The sequence below is a fragment of the Saccopteryx leptura genome, chromosome X (assembly GCF_036850995.1).
Source record: "Saccopteryx leptura isolate mSacLep1 chromosome X, mSacLep1_pri_phased_curated, whole genome shotgun sequence".
NCBI classification, from domain to species: Eukaryota; Metazoa; Chordata; class Mammalia; order Chiroptera; family Emballonuridae; genus Saccopteryx; species Saccopteryx leptura.
This window is the reverse complement of record NC_089516.1, coordinates 30,718,596-30,736,030: the sequence shown is the minus strand read 5'-3', so window position 1 is coordinate 30,736,030 and position 17,435 is coordinate 30,718,596. Positions and strand designations below refer to the sequence as shown.

The 17,435-nt window shown below is 40.4% G+C and overlaps 1 protein-coding gene across 1 annotated transcript in view; it reads right to left on the bottom strand.

Annotated features, from left to right (window-relative positions):
- The window catches only part of LANCL3 (LanC like family member 3), a 126,256-nt gene extending 121,833 nt beyond the window's left edge, over positions 1 to 4,423 (bottom strand). Inside the window, exon 1 of the mRNA XM_066356862.1 lies at positions 3,648 to 4,423. Coding sequence (XP_066212959.1) covers positions 3,648 to 4,220 — 573 coding nt within the window. The 5' untranslated portion in view covers positions 4,221 to 4,423. The remainder of the gene's footprint in view (positions 1 to 3,647) is intronic.
- Positions 4,424 to 17,435: the final 13,012 nt, after the last annotated feature.

The window sequence follows — 17,435 nt, the reverse complement described above, 5'->3', positions numbered from 1 at the left end:
CTAACTTCCTTTGCTCTGCTACATTTCAGCTAATTTGTAGAAAGCAGAATAGACCCAATACAAGTTTTTGTGATGTGGTTTCTTGGGACTTTAATGCCCATTGCTCAAGCATATCTGCCTAACCCTTAAAGTTGCTTCCCTTGAGGATTTCCAGGAAGGAATATATTGCCTGAGTATAGGAATTCTTTCTGTTTCTATCTCTCTTTACATACTCACAATTTTTTTTTTCATTTCAGTACCTTATAAACCTAAATACAAACAATGAAATCAAATGCAAGAAATAAAATTTAAAAAGGGTAAACTAAGGAAGAAAAATATTAGATAAACCCAAGGAAAATGCTAATATACAAAAGTACCTGTGATAAAAAAAACTCTACACAAGCTTATGTGGACCACAGTTCTGGCCATACACTTCTTAAGAGCCAACATAAATTAAACACACACACACACACACACACACAAACACAATCAGTTACATGATACATTATGATGATTTTAAAATTCAATTTCTAGGAGGAGCATAACTATTCCTGTTTCTAAACTCTGAGAGAAATTCCTCTTATGGTTCCTCATAATGAAAGCATAGTAGGATATAGTAATCAGTATTCTAAACTACAATCTTATAAATAAATATATCAAGCTTCATAGAATGGTATATTCTACCTATGTAGCATTGTATTGTCTTGCTATTCAAAGCACGGACCCTGGACCAGTAGCATCAGCATCATTTGGGAACTTGATAGAAATACAGAATCTCAGGCCCAATCCCAGGCCTGCTAACTCAGAATCTGTATTTTATTAACAACCTCCACAGGTGATTCCTATGAACATTAACACTGAACAAGCACTGGTCTAATGGTTAGGCTTGATCTGAAGCAAAATTTTTAAGAAATTAATATTCATTTATTCATTTATTCAATAAATATTTACTGAGACCTTGGCAGTAGGAAAGGATTTTTTTAAAACATGGCACCAAAGGCACTACCATAAAGGAAAATATTGATAAATGAGACACCACTGAAAATGGGTGTTAAAGCAAACTATAGAGTAAACGCTATTTGCAACATCACCAAATAAAGGAAAGCTGAGAACATTAATATATACCAGACACCATCTTAATGCTGGGAATATAGCAATGAAATAAAAATTCTACTCTTATGGAGTTTACATTCTAATTGGAGAAGGTATAAATAACAAAGTAAGTAAAATGACGCAAGAAAGGAGTATATGTCAGGGGATGCAGTTGCAGTTTAAATAGGGTGGACAGGGAAGGTCTCATTAAGGAAATAATGATCTGTACAAGGTCAGGGAGCTAGCTATAAAAAATAGTTAAAAGTATTTCAAGCAGAGAGAACAACCTGAGACAGTAAACACAGGAAACAGCAAGACCAGCGTGGTTGAGGCAAAGTGAATAAGAAGTAGAGTAGGTATTCAGGGAGCCCAATCATGTGGGGCTTTGTCTGCCATTTTAAGTGTCTTAGCCCTAACTGCGAGAGAGATGAGAAGCCACTGGAGAAAAGATAATAGGGAACCATTACAGGATGAGCAGAGAAATAACATAATGAAAAGTGCTTCTAAGATGACTAGTTTCTCAGAGGTACATGGAGCAGCTTTGAATGAGAAAATCCAGCACAGAGTATATTGCACTAATTCCAGTAAATGGTAATTCATTCAACGATTAGGTGTCAAAGACATGCCAAGTAGTGTGGGGAGGATGCAGACCAGGGTGATAACTGAGGAATATACCAGAGGAAAATGACTCTAAATGACATTGGAGGGGAAGAAACTCAGGACATAATGACATTATTAATAGAAAACTGACAGAAGTTCGCAATTCAATTTAATCAAGGTTTATGGATCATCTACTGAGGGCAAAGCCATATGCTATGTAGGTATGGGAGTGGAGACAGTGCAGAAGACTTCTATTTTTCCTTCAAAGGGCTTCCAGCCTGGCGTACTTAGCCCCTGCCTTTCCCCTCCCTTTCAGACCTGAACTTCATGGATTGTGCCAACTGAGGCTGACACAGGCCAGCTGATTTGCTCAGGTGAAGAGCTGTTTCTTTACCCTCAGAGCTGTTGTATCTCCTAGGAACAGGGGCCAAAGCACCTCAACCTGATTAGTGTAAAAAGACAGATCTGGTTTGGCAGAAGGGCAGAAAAGAGGCCCTAATAAATGTCTTGGTGGACCAGCCTGGCAGACTGTCCCTGGGACCCTAGTTTTGGGGAATGAAGACCTTCTGGTCTGTTTCCAACTCTATGACCTGATAGGTCTCCCACTCTGCCATTCCATTCTGGAGCAAAGGTCCCAAGGCATAGAAAGGGAAAGAAGCAAGTTTAAGGAAAACAACTGGGGGAAAAAAAAAAGAATTTGAAAACTGTCTACCACCAGACTGCAAGGTCTGAGAAGATGTAAATGTATGCAAATATATGCAATTAGCCCAGTAGCCTTCTAAAAGTTTTTATACAACTGGAAAGGCCCTTGAGAAACTGCTAGTGATAACAGTGACTCAGACGCAGTGTGAAATATTGCAAGACAACTTTGTCACACAAATCTTTGCTGCCCTGCTAGCACAGTGCAGTCTTTGGTTATCTTTTCTCCTCACCTCACTTGAATCAACCTCACCTGCTATAAATAAAAAAGAAAAAACTCAACTCTGCCTCTGTAAAGGTTATCTAAGTTAATCACACATTTAAAACACAATGTGTACCTTTAATTTTTCTTCAAATGCCTCTCACACCCAAATAAAGACAAGTTAAGTGTGTCACTCCCTCCCTAGAACAATATTTGGCTTCAGTGGGTTATGAATGAAAGAGCCTTTCCGTTCTAGTTTCTATGATCCTACGGAGAATTTTGTTTTCCCCTACTCCACAGGAACTAACATATTCTCTTCTAATATTCACACATTGAATTCAAAGTTAATCCAGGGAGAAAAATCCTATATTTAGTTGTGAAATCCAATTCACTTCAAGGAGCTATTGGCAAGCTATTTATTAAGAAAACCTGCCTTGTCAAGTACACTGTTGTCGTGACCATCCTAACGAGGCTTTTTAAAATGAAAAATTATTTGATTACAATGAGGTACAATGATGTCTACATTTATGTATTTCAAAGAGAACACCCCAGCAGATATGCATTTTACAAGAGCTAGGAGATGAACTGAATAGTAAGTACATCAGACCTACAGCTGGGCAGTTATTTTAGTTACAGATCCGGGAGTCACAGAAGCAAATGACCTCCACATTACTTTTCTAGTACTCTAACATTCCAGAGAGCATCAGCTTTTGACGGGAGAGTCAAAAGAAGGGAAATCACTTTCATTTTCGAAGTTTTTAAAATCTTACTTGAAAGGGCCTCCAGTAAGCTTTTGGGCAAAGAGGCATCTGGGCAGATGCCACATTCAGTGGAAAACCCAGACAGCGGAAAGAGGCGCACTTCCAACAACTGAATGATAGAAAGGGAGGGGGTGGGGTAGACAGACAAAAGCAGGAGATAAACCCCCCAAAAGTGAAGAAATGTCAGCGCTAAAGAGTAACGGAGAGGGAGAATGCCCACGGGCACTGCTCCTGGAGCCTGGAGTCCCGGGAAGGACGGCGGGGCCGGGCCGGGCAGGAGGCTGTACCCCCCGGCGGCCGGGGCTGCCTCTTACCTCTTGGGCGAGTTTCTGCTTGAGCACCAGTGCGGCACACAGGTAGCCCGCGCGGCCCACGAACAGCTCGTTGGAGCCACACTCCAAGAAGGAGACCGGCGTGCAGACGGCGCACAGAGCCCGGAATTTGCCCAGCGGCTGCACGTAGTCGGACCGGCCCAGGGCGTGGTACACAAGCGTGGCCACGGCGTACACGCCCGCGCCCCCGAGCAGAAAGGCTGCCCGGGTGTCGACGTCCGGCTCGCCCCACTCCTCCGCCCGGGCGCACGCGTCTATGAGGCGCTTGGCGGAGCGCAGGTAGCGCTCCCGGGCCGAGGCAAAGAGCGGGCTCTGCGAGACGTGGTAGAGCATGTAGGCCACCCCGGCCACGCCGCCGTACAGCCCACCCTGGCAGCTGCTGACCGCGGCCGCCGCCCCCCGGGTCTCAGAGCTGCCCCCGAGTGGGGGCAGCTCCTGGAGGATGCGCTCAATGGTGGCGGTGACCAGGGGTGCCACCGCCTCCTCGCACTGGCCGGCCAGCAGGCTGCCCTGGTAGTCATCGAAGCGGTTGGCGAAGCAGCGCTTAGTGTCCATGCTGCTGCCTGTGCCCCTCAATGCCGAGCCGGGGTCCGTTTGGGGGTGCGCCCTGCAGTCCCACGCACCACCTCTCGCTTTCTGAGGCGCTCGGATGGCAGTAGATTCAGCGGGGATGGAGCAAAGAGGCTGAGACGGGAGGTGACAAGAGGAGGCGGGCTAGAGGAAGAACCACGGAGCGCTTTGCCAAGTGGGCCACCCGGCTGCCGCGACGCTCCCGAGTGGCCAGGGCGAGCGCGGGGAGGTGCGTCGTCTACCCCCTCCCAGAGGCCGCGCCCTTGCCGTACGCGCCCCCTCCTGCGCCGCCGCAGCTGGGCTGCCTCTCCAAGGGGCCGAGGTGATCTCCAGCAGGACCCACGCGGGGACCGTGCCACTCCTCCTGCTCCGCCTCCAGCTCCTCCCCTCCTGGCAGAGGGCCAGGGATGCGCCGGACACGGATCTAGAACGCTGAGGCTGGGAATAAGCACACCTGGCAGTGGAGGTGAAGACCTGGAGTCCCGACCATATTCAGTGCAGTTCCGGAGTCAGCAGATAAACGTCACCTTGGGGTACATTAAAACTGCAGCATCTGAGACTTTGCTCTAGACGTATTGAATCCAAATCAGCATAACAAGCCCCCCCCCCCAAGTGATTCGGAGGAACATTAACGGTTTGAGATGTCGTTGAGCTAGAATACTAGGAAAAATTGAGACCCCTCCTGAAACTTGTTTTTCATCTTGGTCACTTTGGAGTTCTCATTCTGAATATTTCAATCTCAAAGGCTGAGAAGTTTGAGTACATCCTGTTTCATACATTAAAATGGTGAAATGTCCCATAGGAAAACTTTTTCTTGGCCGTGGTTGTTGTGACATTTTCCTTGGAGTATACAGAAATAAAAGTTCAAAGAACTACACCAAGTTAAGGTAAGAGAGCTAGAGTAGGGGCTCTTTCTCCTACTCTAGAGACCCCTCATCCCCAAGTATGCATAGTAAGAGCCCAATAAATATCTGAGATCATTGAATATAATATAAAGTTAATATAAGGGTAAATGTTGCGTGAGAATTTTAGGCATTTTTACCCTTTTCTGCATGTCTTGAGTTATCTCTTTCCCTCTCTTCCTTCTTTCTCATGTTTCTTCTCTTCTGCTTTCCTTCTGCAGACATTATTGAGGATCTCCTATGAGTCCTGAATCTAGAAATAGAAGGATAAACAAAAAGGACATGGTCTTGGACCTCTCTGAGCTTATACTCTGTGGGAAAGGCAGAAAATAAACAATTACACAAAGAGCGTTTGCTCAGCTGTTTTGAAATAATTCTTCCTTTCCCAAAGTGTCAACCAGTGAAGGCCAAAGGTTACCTCTCCTAGGGTTTTTGCATGTAGATAGGGACTGTGCAGACAACAAAATAATAAGTGATTCATGGGAAAGTTTCTGACACTCTGTGGGGAGAACACCTGCTCCAAGATTTTTGAAAGAGCAGTTTTGTTTGGAGGCAATCTTTTCCCTCAAAAGTGTTAATTGTCTCAATGATTTGGAAGCAGTGATTTAATAGCCTGCCCCTTTGTCCTTGCTTGATGCATTCTGGAAAAGGAATGCACTTTGCCAAGATTACTGCCAGGACTGACATCCACATAGTGGATGACATTGCCTCCATCCTCCTATTAACACTGCCAGATCAGGTTTATTTTAATTATAATAAGAAGTTATGTTCACTTTTAGCCAGGGCTCTTGATGTCATTTACTTAATTCCTAAGCAGTGTTGTTTATTTTAATGTTATGATTCCACTACAATACACTCTCCATGAAGGTAGAGCTTTTTTTTTTTTTTTTTTTTTTTTTTTTTTTTTTGTATTTTTCTGAAGTTGGAAATGAGGAGGCAGTCAGATAGACTCCCACATGCGCCCGACCGGGATCCACCCGGCATGCCCACCAGGGGGCGATGCTCTGCCCATCTGGGGCATTGCTCTGTTGCAACCAGAGCCATTCTAGCGCCTGAGGCAGAGGCCATGGAGCTATCCTCAGCGCCTGGGCCATCTTTGCTCCAATGGAGCCCTGGCTGCAGGAGGGGAAGAGAGAGACAGAGAGGAAGGAGAGGGGGAGGGGTGGAGAAGCAGATGGGCGCTTCTCCTGTGTGCCCTGGCTGGGAATCGAACCCAGGACTCCTGCACGCCAGGCCGATGCTCTACCACTGAGCCAACTGGCCAGGGCCGTAAGGTAGAGCTTTTTGTTACATTCATTTACTGATATACACCAAGAGCTTAGAATAGTCCCTGGTACATGTAATAGGCACTCACTAAAAGTTTGTGAGATGGTATTTGAATTGCCATAAGAGAACTGGAGGTGCACTGGAGTATACACTACAGAGTGAAGCCTTTGTTGAAACTTTAACCTCACTTTAACTCTATTGCTCTCCTGGGTCCTTTTTGCTCTTGTGAATGCAAGAACACAAACATTCTGCAGTTTCTGCCTCTTTACTTGGTTTCTCAGATAAGTCTGGCAACCTCTATTTTTTATCTTGAGCACAGTGACTTCACAATTCTATCTTTAATAACTAACCATGTGTAGCATATTATATTTTACAAATATGTCCCCAATAATATCTCCTATCCCACATATTCCTCTACAATGTGACTTTGACATTTCTTTCATCAGTGGGTAAGGTATTTATATACCCCTTCCTCTTCAATATGAGTGGGATTATGGTTCACTCATAACCAGTAGAACATGATGGAAATGATACTACATGACATCCTGGGTTAGGTCATAAAAAAATGATGTAGCTTCCATCTTACATGCTATAACACTTAGTCATATTTGGAGCCGTAGCCACCTTGTAAGAATCTGACTACCCTGAGACTGCCATATTGTGAGGAAGTATGGGCAACATAAAGAGATCACTTGTAGGTGTGTGTGTCGTTCACCAGCCCAGCTGACAGCAACAACTGACAGCCATGTGTGTGACCCATCTTGGATGTGCAGCTCCATGATAACTGACATCCCAAACCCTTCCACGATTCCTAACCCACAATATTATAAGCAAAATGAAATAGTTATTTTAGACCACTAAGTTTTAGGGCAATTTGTTATGTTGGAATAGTAACTGTAATATCCTGCTAACTTCCCACCATCCAATACCATGGAAGTACCCTATAATCAATAATGCCCACTCAGCAGGGCAATGAGTAGTTGGACAGAGGCATATTTGGGGGGAATCTGGACCAGGAAACAAGAAATATGCAGATACACAGAAAATTGTGTTTTGAAGTAATAATTCTATTTTGATTTTTTAGAGACAGCAATGACCCCACAAGGAATATGCAGCCTGGACAAAAATCTTGCCATAGCTATTAATTTTGCCCTTCTCTGCAAGATTTCTCCTGAGAGTTTCAGAATCTTTAGCAGCATTTGCTGACAGCTCCCAACACATGGTTTCTGTAATCTTGCTGAATTACTCAGTTCATAGTTCTAAAGTATCTCCTTATTATGCAGACTATGCAAAACTATGGATGAAAAATAGTTCTAAGTGGGTTCATCAAGGAAATCATGTAAAAATTATGCAAAATAATCCAGGAGAAAGTATTAAAATCAAAGGGTTCCTCTTATGCAAATCATTGTTATCTAAGGGTAAACATAAAAAATATATTGGTAATTGTATAACTGTCAAACTTCAATATTTAAGTTTTAGTGTATTTTTTGAGATGAACTATCTTAAAATATGTACATTCATAATACTTCACATTCTGGAAACGGTTTAACTAACTTAATCAGTGCAATGTTCAGTCCTTAGAGTACATTCTCTTTAAAGGTGCATCTCTGATTTATTAGTTTAGCAACCTAATTGGCCACTTCTGCTTCAGCTCTTTTGCCCACCATAGGTCCTTTTCAAAACAGCGGCCGAACTGATAGAAGTCAGATCCTGTGTTCTGACCGATGTCAATGTTTTGCCTGTCCTTCAGAGTAAAATCCAAAATTCCCGGGATGGCCTAAAAGGCCAGTGCCTTCTGGCCCTTATTAATTCTCTGACCTCTCCTCTTATCCTTCACTTTGCGCCTTCAGTTCCAGCCATTTTGGCCACATTGATATTCCTTAAACATACTAGCCATAGTCTTAATTTGGTGTTTCCTTTGCAATTTCCTATTCCTGGTATGCTTTTCGAAAGATATACTCATGGCTTGCCCCTCACCGCTCTCTCATTGAAATCTTCCATGACTTATTATTTTAAATTACAATCCTTTATCCAATCATTAGTATCTAATAACTATATCATTTTACTGATTTATGTTGTTTCTTGTCTGTCTTCCTCCACTAGCATATAATCCCCACAAGGCCAGTAGTTTTTGTCTCTGTTGTTCCCTACTTTATCCCCACATCTAGATTAATGCCTAACACACAGTATTTGCTCAAGAGATATTTACTGTTGTGTGTGATACCCTCCACAATATCAAAAATTTTTGCCAATAACTAATTGATGGCTAAACTTTGTTCTCTGATTTTTCTTTTTTTTTTTTTTTTTTTTTTTTTTATTATATAATTTTATTTTTTTAATGGGGTGACATCAATAAATCAGGATACATATATTCAAAGATAACAAGTCCAGGTTATCTTGTCGTTCAATTATGTTGCATACCCACCACCCAAAGTCAGATTGTCCTCTGTCACCTTCTATCTTGTTTTCTTTGTGCCCCTCCCCACCCCCTATCCCTCTCCCATTCCCCCCTCCCCCCCCCCGTAACCACCACACTCTTATAAATGTCTCTTAGTTTCACTATTATGTCCCACCTACGTATGGAATAATACAGTTCCTGGTTTTTTCTGATTTACTTATTTCGCTTCGTATCATGTTATCAAGATCCCACCATTTTGCTGTAAATGTTCCGATGTCATCATTTCTTATGGCTGAGTAGTATTCCATAGTGTATATGTGCCACATCTTCTTTATCCAGTCATCTATTGATGGGCTTTTTGGTTGTTTCCATGTCCTGGCCACTGTGAACAATGCTGCAATAAACATGGGGCTGCATGTGTCTTTACGTATCAATGTTTCTGAGTTTTTGGGATATATACCCAGTAGAGGGATTGCTGGGTCATAAGGTAGTTCTATTTTCAGTTTTTTGAGGAACCACCATACTTTCTTCCATAATGGTTGTACTGTTCTCTGATTTTTCAATCAGTTCCTTGATCCTGTTCCTCTGCACAAGCAGGCATAAAAATGTGCATTTTAACAGAGTATTTGATTCTATTTTTTGTCTATTTTCTCTATATCTGGTATTATCAATTTTAAGCATTTTATAACCATTGTATATCAAACACTGTCATCAGTGCATGATGCAATGACAGAATTAAAAACAAGGTGTAGTAAGTAAGTGAACTGGCACTCATCACTTCATCTGGACGGACAGCCAGTTTGATAAATTACATAGGCCAAGATCAAGTAATAATGAACAGCCCAGTTTACTGGATATGAGAAAAATATATGCCAATTAGACCTTAGGTACTATAATATGTTTGTATGGATGTGTGATTTGAAAACCTATAATAAACCATCGCTATATAGGGCAGTATTAAAACAGATATGTCTATATTTTAAACTGTGGATCTGTATAAAGTTACCCTAAATTGGCAAGTAGAAATGGAGGCATTTCTTTGGTCAAAGTAAACTCTTTAACTTGAAAATTACAACAGATTCCTATATGTAGTTATTTCTAAGCTTTACTCAATATTTAGGATGTGAAGGGGGAAAGATTGATTAATAATCTCTGTGGTGTTATAGTTCAACAGCTGTCAAATAATAACCAAGTTATAAATAATATATACATTAACACTCCTGCTTTTTATCTTATGATAAACCAATATTTGTACTTTGACATGTATAGTTCTAATTGTTGAAAGAAGGTTCAGTGTCAGAAATAAGAGAGTTTATTCTCTGATACAGTCAATATCTAGACATTTGAATAAATGCAAGAAGTGGTAATTAAAAGGTCAGATGTGTTCCAAGTAATTGATATTGATTATGACTCTGGAATGTCCATGCTCATACTTTTCCAACATTTCTCAATATAAGATGACTTTTCAAGACAACTTAAGCCAGCATTCCTATGAGATACAATAAATGACATCCAAAAAGAACCTCAGTCTCAGCCCATAATCCAAAAGGCAGAAAAATCCGTTATCAGATGATCAAAGAAAGCTAACTGCTTTGAGGTCAGCAAGGATTAACAGAATCATGGAGCTGAAAGGATCCAAGAGATCATCGATATTTTTCTTTCTATTACTAATGAGAAAACTGAGACCCAGTGGCAGTCATACAACAGGGAGTTACTGAATGGTTGTAAAGAGGAGAGTGATGGGTTCATATCTGATTTCGAAAGATCACTTTTTTTGGAAAAAAATAGAAGATACATTTTAAAGGAAGAAGATATCTCAGGAAGGTAAGTAGAATAATCAAGAAATGAGGAAATCTGAGCTAAGTCAGTAGCAGGAAGGATGGAAGAAACTTAGAAGAAATCAATAGATATTAAACAGGTAGGATTTACGGAGTTTGATTATCTATTGGATGTAGAAGTAAGGAAGGAGAAGATTCCAAGATTGTGGCTGGTTTCTGCTCTGAACAATTAGGTTAATGGAGGTGCTATACACCAAGCCAAAGGATATAGGGAGTAAAATAAGTATTGGGCATGAGGGGATGGACAATGGCTAATTCAGTTTTAAGTATGACTTTAAAGTCTTCTAATGGTATTGTGTGTATGTGTGTGTGTGTGTGTGTGGTATTATACATATGTTTTTAATAAAAATTTCAGAACTTAAGTCCTGAAATACAATAAAAATTTATTAAGATTGATTAAAGAAGTCTGATGGAAGTAAGCTCTAGAAATGGTTAATACATGATGATAGAAAATTATTTGACTTTGGGTGATGGGCACACAACGCAATGAACAATTCAAATGCTATAGAGATGTTTACCTGAAACCTATGTATTCTTATAGACCAATATCACCCCATTATATATAATTTCTAAATAAAAACAATATATTGGTTAATATAGTGCCCTAGCCGGATAGCTTAGTTGGCAGAGGTTGCTGGTTCAATCCCTGGTCAAGACACATACAGGAACAGATTGATGTCTCTCTCTGTCTTCCTTTCTCTAAAATCAATAAAAATAAACATAAAAACGAAATGGATTAATATAGTGATAATATGGGGAAAGGTATGCATTTCGCCTTCAGAACAAGGTCTGTTGTACTTGCCAATCTGGCTTTCATTCCCTCTTCTATTAATAATATCTTGAGTTTCCTTTGAGAAACAGCTATCCCCATTCCTATAACATGTTATTTGAGAAAATCTAGACCATTCCTGTGTCCCCACGAATGAATAAATATCCCACATTCTGTCCAAGGAGAAGCAATTCTGAGCATCCTTGGCTTAAACCATTGGGAAATCTGGGATTGCCAAAGTAGAAAATTTAAACTTTGAAACTACCAGTGGCCACTTTATTACTTCAAGAAGAAAGCAGGCTGAAGATAGAACCACACAGAGGGAGGCAGAACTGATTCATAGACAAAAAGTGTGACCTGATGATATTTTAGCACAATTGCCCTGGGCTTTACCTGCAATTATGAGGCCCACTGCTTTCCTTGTTTTGTTCAAATGAGTGTCTGTTATTTGCCAAAGAAAGAGATCTAGACTAATTCAAGTATTTTTAAATAATTTAAAGTACTTTACTGTGATTTGTTTAGAGAAGCTGGGTAGGTAGGAAAATAAGCAATACATATGTTTGGAAAGATGGTAGAAGCCATGTTTGAGGGGTTGGTTGAGAAAAATAACTGATTGAGAACAGCTCTTCAGCAATGAATGAGTAGAGGTTTTGAAATGAGACCTGATGTCAAATTCTTGCTCCACCAAATCTAGCTGTGTGACCTTGGGAATGTTATTTAACCTTCTTAAGCTTCAGTTCTCTCATCTTTAAATTGGTAACAATGATAGAATCTGTCTCACAGAATGGTTAGGATAATGCCTTTAAAGCATAATGCCTTTAAAGCATTTAACTTGATGTCTGGCTCTGAATAAATGTTAGCATTTATCTAAACTCATTATTAAGCATTTAGTTGCTTCAAGAAATGAATTCCTGCTGATTACCACCTAACCTCTTTCATCTTTCTCTTTTTCTACTTTGGTTCTTCTTAGAAATCATTCTTTTTTTGTTTGTTTATTTTTTTAAATTTAGGAGTCACTTATTCTCAGTGATTACTAAATCAAACATACTCCATTTACAAGCCTAAAGATTTTTTTTAGTGTGACAAATTCAGCTTCTATGGTTAAAAAGAAAAAAAAAAAGGCATGCTGTGTTTTTCACTTTGATGTGATCAGCAGTAATAAAAATTCAAGTTGACAAATTTTGTTGCTGATATATAGCATAGAATAAAATTAATTCTTTTCAAAACTACCTGGTTTCTGCAGAGGTCAGAGTAGGCAGTAAAGTAAAAAGGTGGCCTAAAGCCATGAAGGTGAGTAGACCTAAGAAAGGATAAGCAGGCACTACATGAGGGGGATGTTTAATTCAGTGATTTTTCTATCTTTTAAGTACAATAGACGCATTCTACAATTTCTCCTTGTTTTGTCAAACTCTCACAACTGTGACAAAAACTCCGCAAGATGTCTTTGGTTGTTTTGGTTATTTGAACTGCTCCTGAAAAAAATAATATAGAAATTTGTTTTATTATTGGCAAGAAATTGTGCATGACAGATTTAGTTAAAAAAGAACAAAAACCAGAATTTTCAGTTTCTAATAACATGTTTTTTTCTTTCAATTAAGAAGTTCCTTGGCCCTGGCCGGTTGGCTCAGTGGTAGAGCGTCGGCCTGGCGTGCAGAAGTCCTGGGTTCGATTCCCGGCCAGGGCACACAGGAGAGGCGCCCATCTGCTTCTCCACCCCTCCCCCTCTCCTTCCTCTCTGTCTCTGTCTTCTCCTCCTGCAGCCAAGGCTCCATTGGAGCAAAGATTGCCCGGACGCTGGGGATGGCTCCTTGGCCTCTGCCCCAGGCGCTGGAGTGGCTCTGGTCGCTGCAGAGCGACGCCCCGGAGGGGCAGAGCATCGCCCCCTGGTGGGCGTGCCGGGTGGATCCCGGTCGGGCGCATGTGGGAGTCTGTCTGACTGTCTCTCCCTGTTTCCAGCTTCAGAAAAAAAAAAAAAAAAAAAAAAAGAAGTTCCAGAAAAATTGTCAATATAATCTTTCTATTTAACCTGCAAGTGAATGGCTCATATATCGTACCTTAAAATTCACACTAAGCATCTTCACATAACTGAATCACCAGGCCACCACTACTCAGTAAAATTGTCTTTTATTCAGATGTTGATATTAGGTTTTTTGTTATTGTTAGGAGTGCTGTACATTTAGATTTTGAATTTTGCATGAGACATACAAAGTTGGATTTAAGACATATAGTGCTTGTGGATGCAGAAGAGATAAGTAAGTACATATAAGTGATAAGTGTAAAAGCATCCAAGAGATTGGCCTTCTGTAAAACGGAACCTAGAGATAAGTCAATGAAATAGAATATTGTGACAGTCTAGTAGGTTCTTGCTGCCAGATAAAAGTCATAAAAAAGCATAGATATTTATTTAGTCTCACTATTTATTTTTAAATCTGAAGTCTATTATCTCTAAAAGCTTTATTTCATTTGCCAAATGCTTAAATAGAAATAAAATAAGACCATTTATTTAATAGAAACTGACTCTGGTTTCTGATGTGGACTAAGTATCTAGACCAAAGAAAGATGTGAAGTATGAGGTTGTCCTAAAGGATTAACATCTAGATGTCTGCTCTGTTCCTAATTAATCACAACAGCACATTGTTTTCTTATAAGTAAAAACAAAAATAAATCAAACAGGGAGACTTCGTTTCCTGGGAACTGTATTTTAGATATTTTCATTATCTTTAAAATTTCTTTTTTAAAATAAACTATTTGGGAGAAGAAAAATACTTTTTTTAATTTCTAAAATTTTTATTGGATTTATTGGAATGACATTGATTAATAAAATTACATAAGTTTCAGATGCACTATTCTATAATACTTCATCTATATATTGTATTGTATATTCACCAGCATAAGTCAAGTCTCCTTCCATCATCATTTATCCCACTTTTACTCACTTCTATCTCTCCCCACCCTCTTTCCCTTCTGGTAATCACCATACTGTTATCTGTGTCTATGGGTTTTTTTCCTTAACCCCTTCACTTTTTTCTACCGAGACCCCCAAACCTCCTCCCCTAACAGCTTTCAGTCTGTTCTCTGTTTCTATGAGTCTGTTTCTGTTTTGTTTGTTCGTTTATTTTATTCACTAGATTCCACATATAAGTGAAATCATATGATACTTACCTTTCTCTGACTTTGAATCTTAGATTTATATTGTCCTATATTTGTAAAGATTTAAGACTTCATCAAATATTAGCTACCACCCAAAGCACACATCTATCTGCATCAGTTAGGATTAGATTTAGCTGCTTAAAAAGAATATATCAAAAATTCTGACCACAATTGAAATTTATTTCTCTTTCTTATTAAAAAGAGTAAAAAAAAAAGAATCAAAGATAAAGAAAATGACATCGTCAAGATGGTAGAATAGAAGCTTCATACCTTCCTTCCTCTCAGGGAAATACTGATTCAACGACAATACATAGACCATGTGAGAAATTCAGAAGCCGGTTAAGAGGCTTCCATACTCAAGGCAAGTGTGAAACCAGTTACTTTGAAGCCCTTAGAAAAATTTTTAGCAATCTCTTCCAATAGTCTTTCCCCCAGCACAGTGCCATGTGGTCTGGAGCAAGCTCCTAACTCCTGGGTTCCTTGTGGGGATGGAAAAAGATGACTGGATCATATATCAAATGTTTTGATTTTCAAGGGTTGCCAGAGAATTGCTTCTGTTTCACTTGTTTTGGAACACTGATGAAAAGCTGCACACTCTAGATGCCTAGAGATTGCTCAGAAGAATAAAGAGCTGGACAGCATATTAGAGCTCCAAGAGAGCCACAGAATAATGGACAGTGGCTGATAAAACTCAGCAATCTCTCTTTTTGGGGTGAGGCAGGGTAAGAAAAGAGTACAGCATGTCTCCAAAGTTCTGGATTTTCAAGGGGCTTCCTCAGGGACTGGCTTCTGTCTTGCCTATCTCAAAATGTGGATAGGCCCATTATACTGTAGATGTCTAGGGGCTAGTGTGAATAAAGAACAGCTGTGTGGCATGTTGCTACTCCAGGAAGCCCATGGCACAGCAAACAGAAGCTGATACAGCTTGGTGGCCTCTAATTCCAGGCTAGAGAAATGAAGTATGCATCCATCATTCTGGCTTTTCGGGGGCTGCCCAAAACACCAGTTTCTGTCTTACTTTTCTTAGAACACAGATAGGAATTGGTATACTTTTAGATGCCTAGGGGTCACTGAGAACAAAAAAGAGTTTAGCCACATACTGTTATTTCAGAGGACTTGCATAAGAGTAGAAAGACACAAGAGAGAATAAGAGATTATACGGCCCTAAAAAAACACAAACTAGCAAATCTCTTTAATTAGGAACCTACATACACAAGTACAGAGAAGGCACATCCACAGAAAAAGTTTGAGAGATCTCCATAACCTCTATATCAGTGTTTACAATTGCCAATCCATGCACAGATCAGTACCAGTGTGCCAGAAATTTTGTGGCACAAGAGTGCCAAAAGAGTTAACCACCCTGATGATGTTGTATGAAGACCATAGACCCAGTGATCTTAGTCAAATTCTCTTTTGCTCAGGATGGTTGCCACTAATTAGCCTGTATCATTGATAAAAATACTGTTGAAGTTGCCTTAGAAATCTTTGGCACTTGTAGGCTCATTTGAACAACATTTTGCACAATGTAGAGCATTTATGAATCATGAGCAATAGTCAAAAAGCATTTGGACAAACTTATATAATATTCAATACATCGTACATGTGGAGTTCAGAAATCAAGCACCAGTTTGTACCATGTTGCACTGTTGTAGGCTATAAGACAAAACTTTATTCATTGTGTTTCCATTTTCAACTGGCTAGGTCACTGGCTCCCAAGTGTAAAAAGGTTGAAAACCACTGTGCTAGATGGTCTAATAGTGGAAAGTATTTACTAGTATGAAGCCAGTTAATAAAGACTGGGAGAGTTGATGATTTTCTCAGATGTGCATATACCAACACAAAGTTACAAGAAACAAAAAGAAACAGGAAAAAATGGCCCAATCAAAGGAACAAAACAAATCTCTAGACAGCAACACTGAAGAAACAGGAGTGTATGAATTACCAGGCATAGAATTCAAAATTACTGTCATGAAGATGCTCATGTTTCTTAGGAAAGTTATGCTTGAATGCAGTGAGAATTTCAATGAAGAGACAGAGAATATAAAATATAAACAAGTTTTGAAACTAAAGAATGCAATGATTGAATTGAATTTTTTTCTTAGATTTAACACCAGACATGTACAACCATGAGAATCAGCAAACTCAAAGAAAAAGTCATTTGTAATTATCCATTAAAAGGATCAAAAAGAGAGAGAGAAAGAGAGAGAAGAAAACCTGAGAAAATACGTGATATAAAAAAAAAGAGGGGCATAAAAGAAGAAGGAAAAGGAGGAAGAAAGAAGAAGAAGAAAGAAAAAGAAGGGGGAAGAGTAAGGGGAGAAAGTAAAGGGAAGGAACCTTATTTAAAGAAATAATGACTTTAAAGTTCCTAAATCTGGGGAAGGGAACGAACTTCCAGATTCAAGAATCCCAACAGGCCCTGGCCGGTTGGCTCAGCGGTAGAGCGTCGGCCTGGCGTGCGGGGGACCCGGGTTCGATTCCCGGCCAGGGCACATAGGAGAAGCGCCCATTTGCTTCTCTACCCCCCACCCCCCCTCCTTCTCCTCTGTCTCTCTCTTCCCCTCCCGCAGCCAAGGCTCCATTGGAGCAAAGATGGCCAGGGCGCTGGGGATGGCTCCTTGGCCTCTGCCCCAGGCGCTAGAGTGGCTCTGGTCGCGGCAGAGCGATGCCCCGGAGGGGCAGAGCATCGCCCCCTGGCGCGCAGAGTGTGGCCCCTGGTGGGCGTGCCGGGTGGATCCCGGTCGGGCGCATGCGGGAGTCTGTCTGACTGTCTCTGCCCGTTTCCAGCTTCAGAAAAATACAAAAAAAAAAAAAAGTATCCCAACAAATCCCAAATAAGATGAATCTAAGGAAGTTCAAACTGAGATACATTATAAT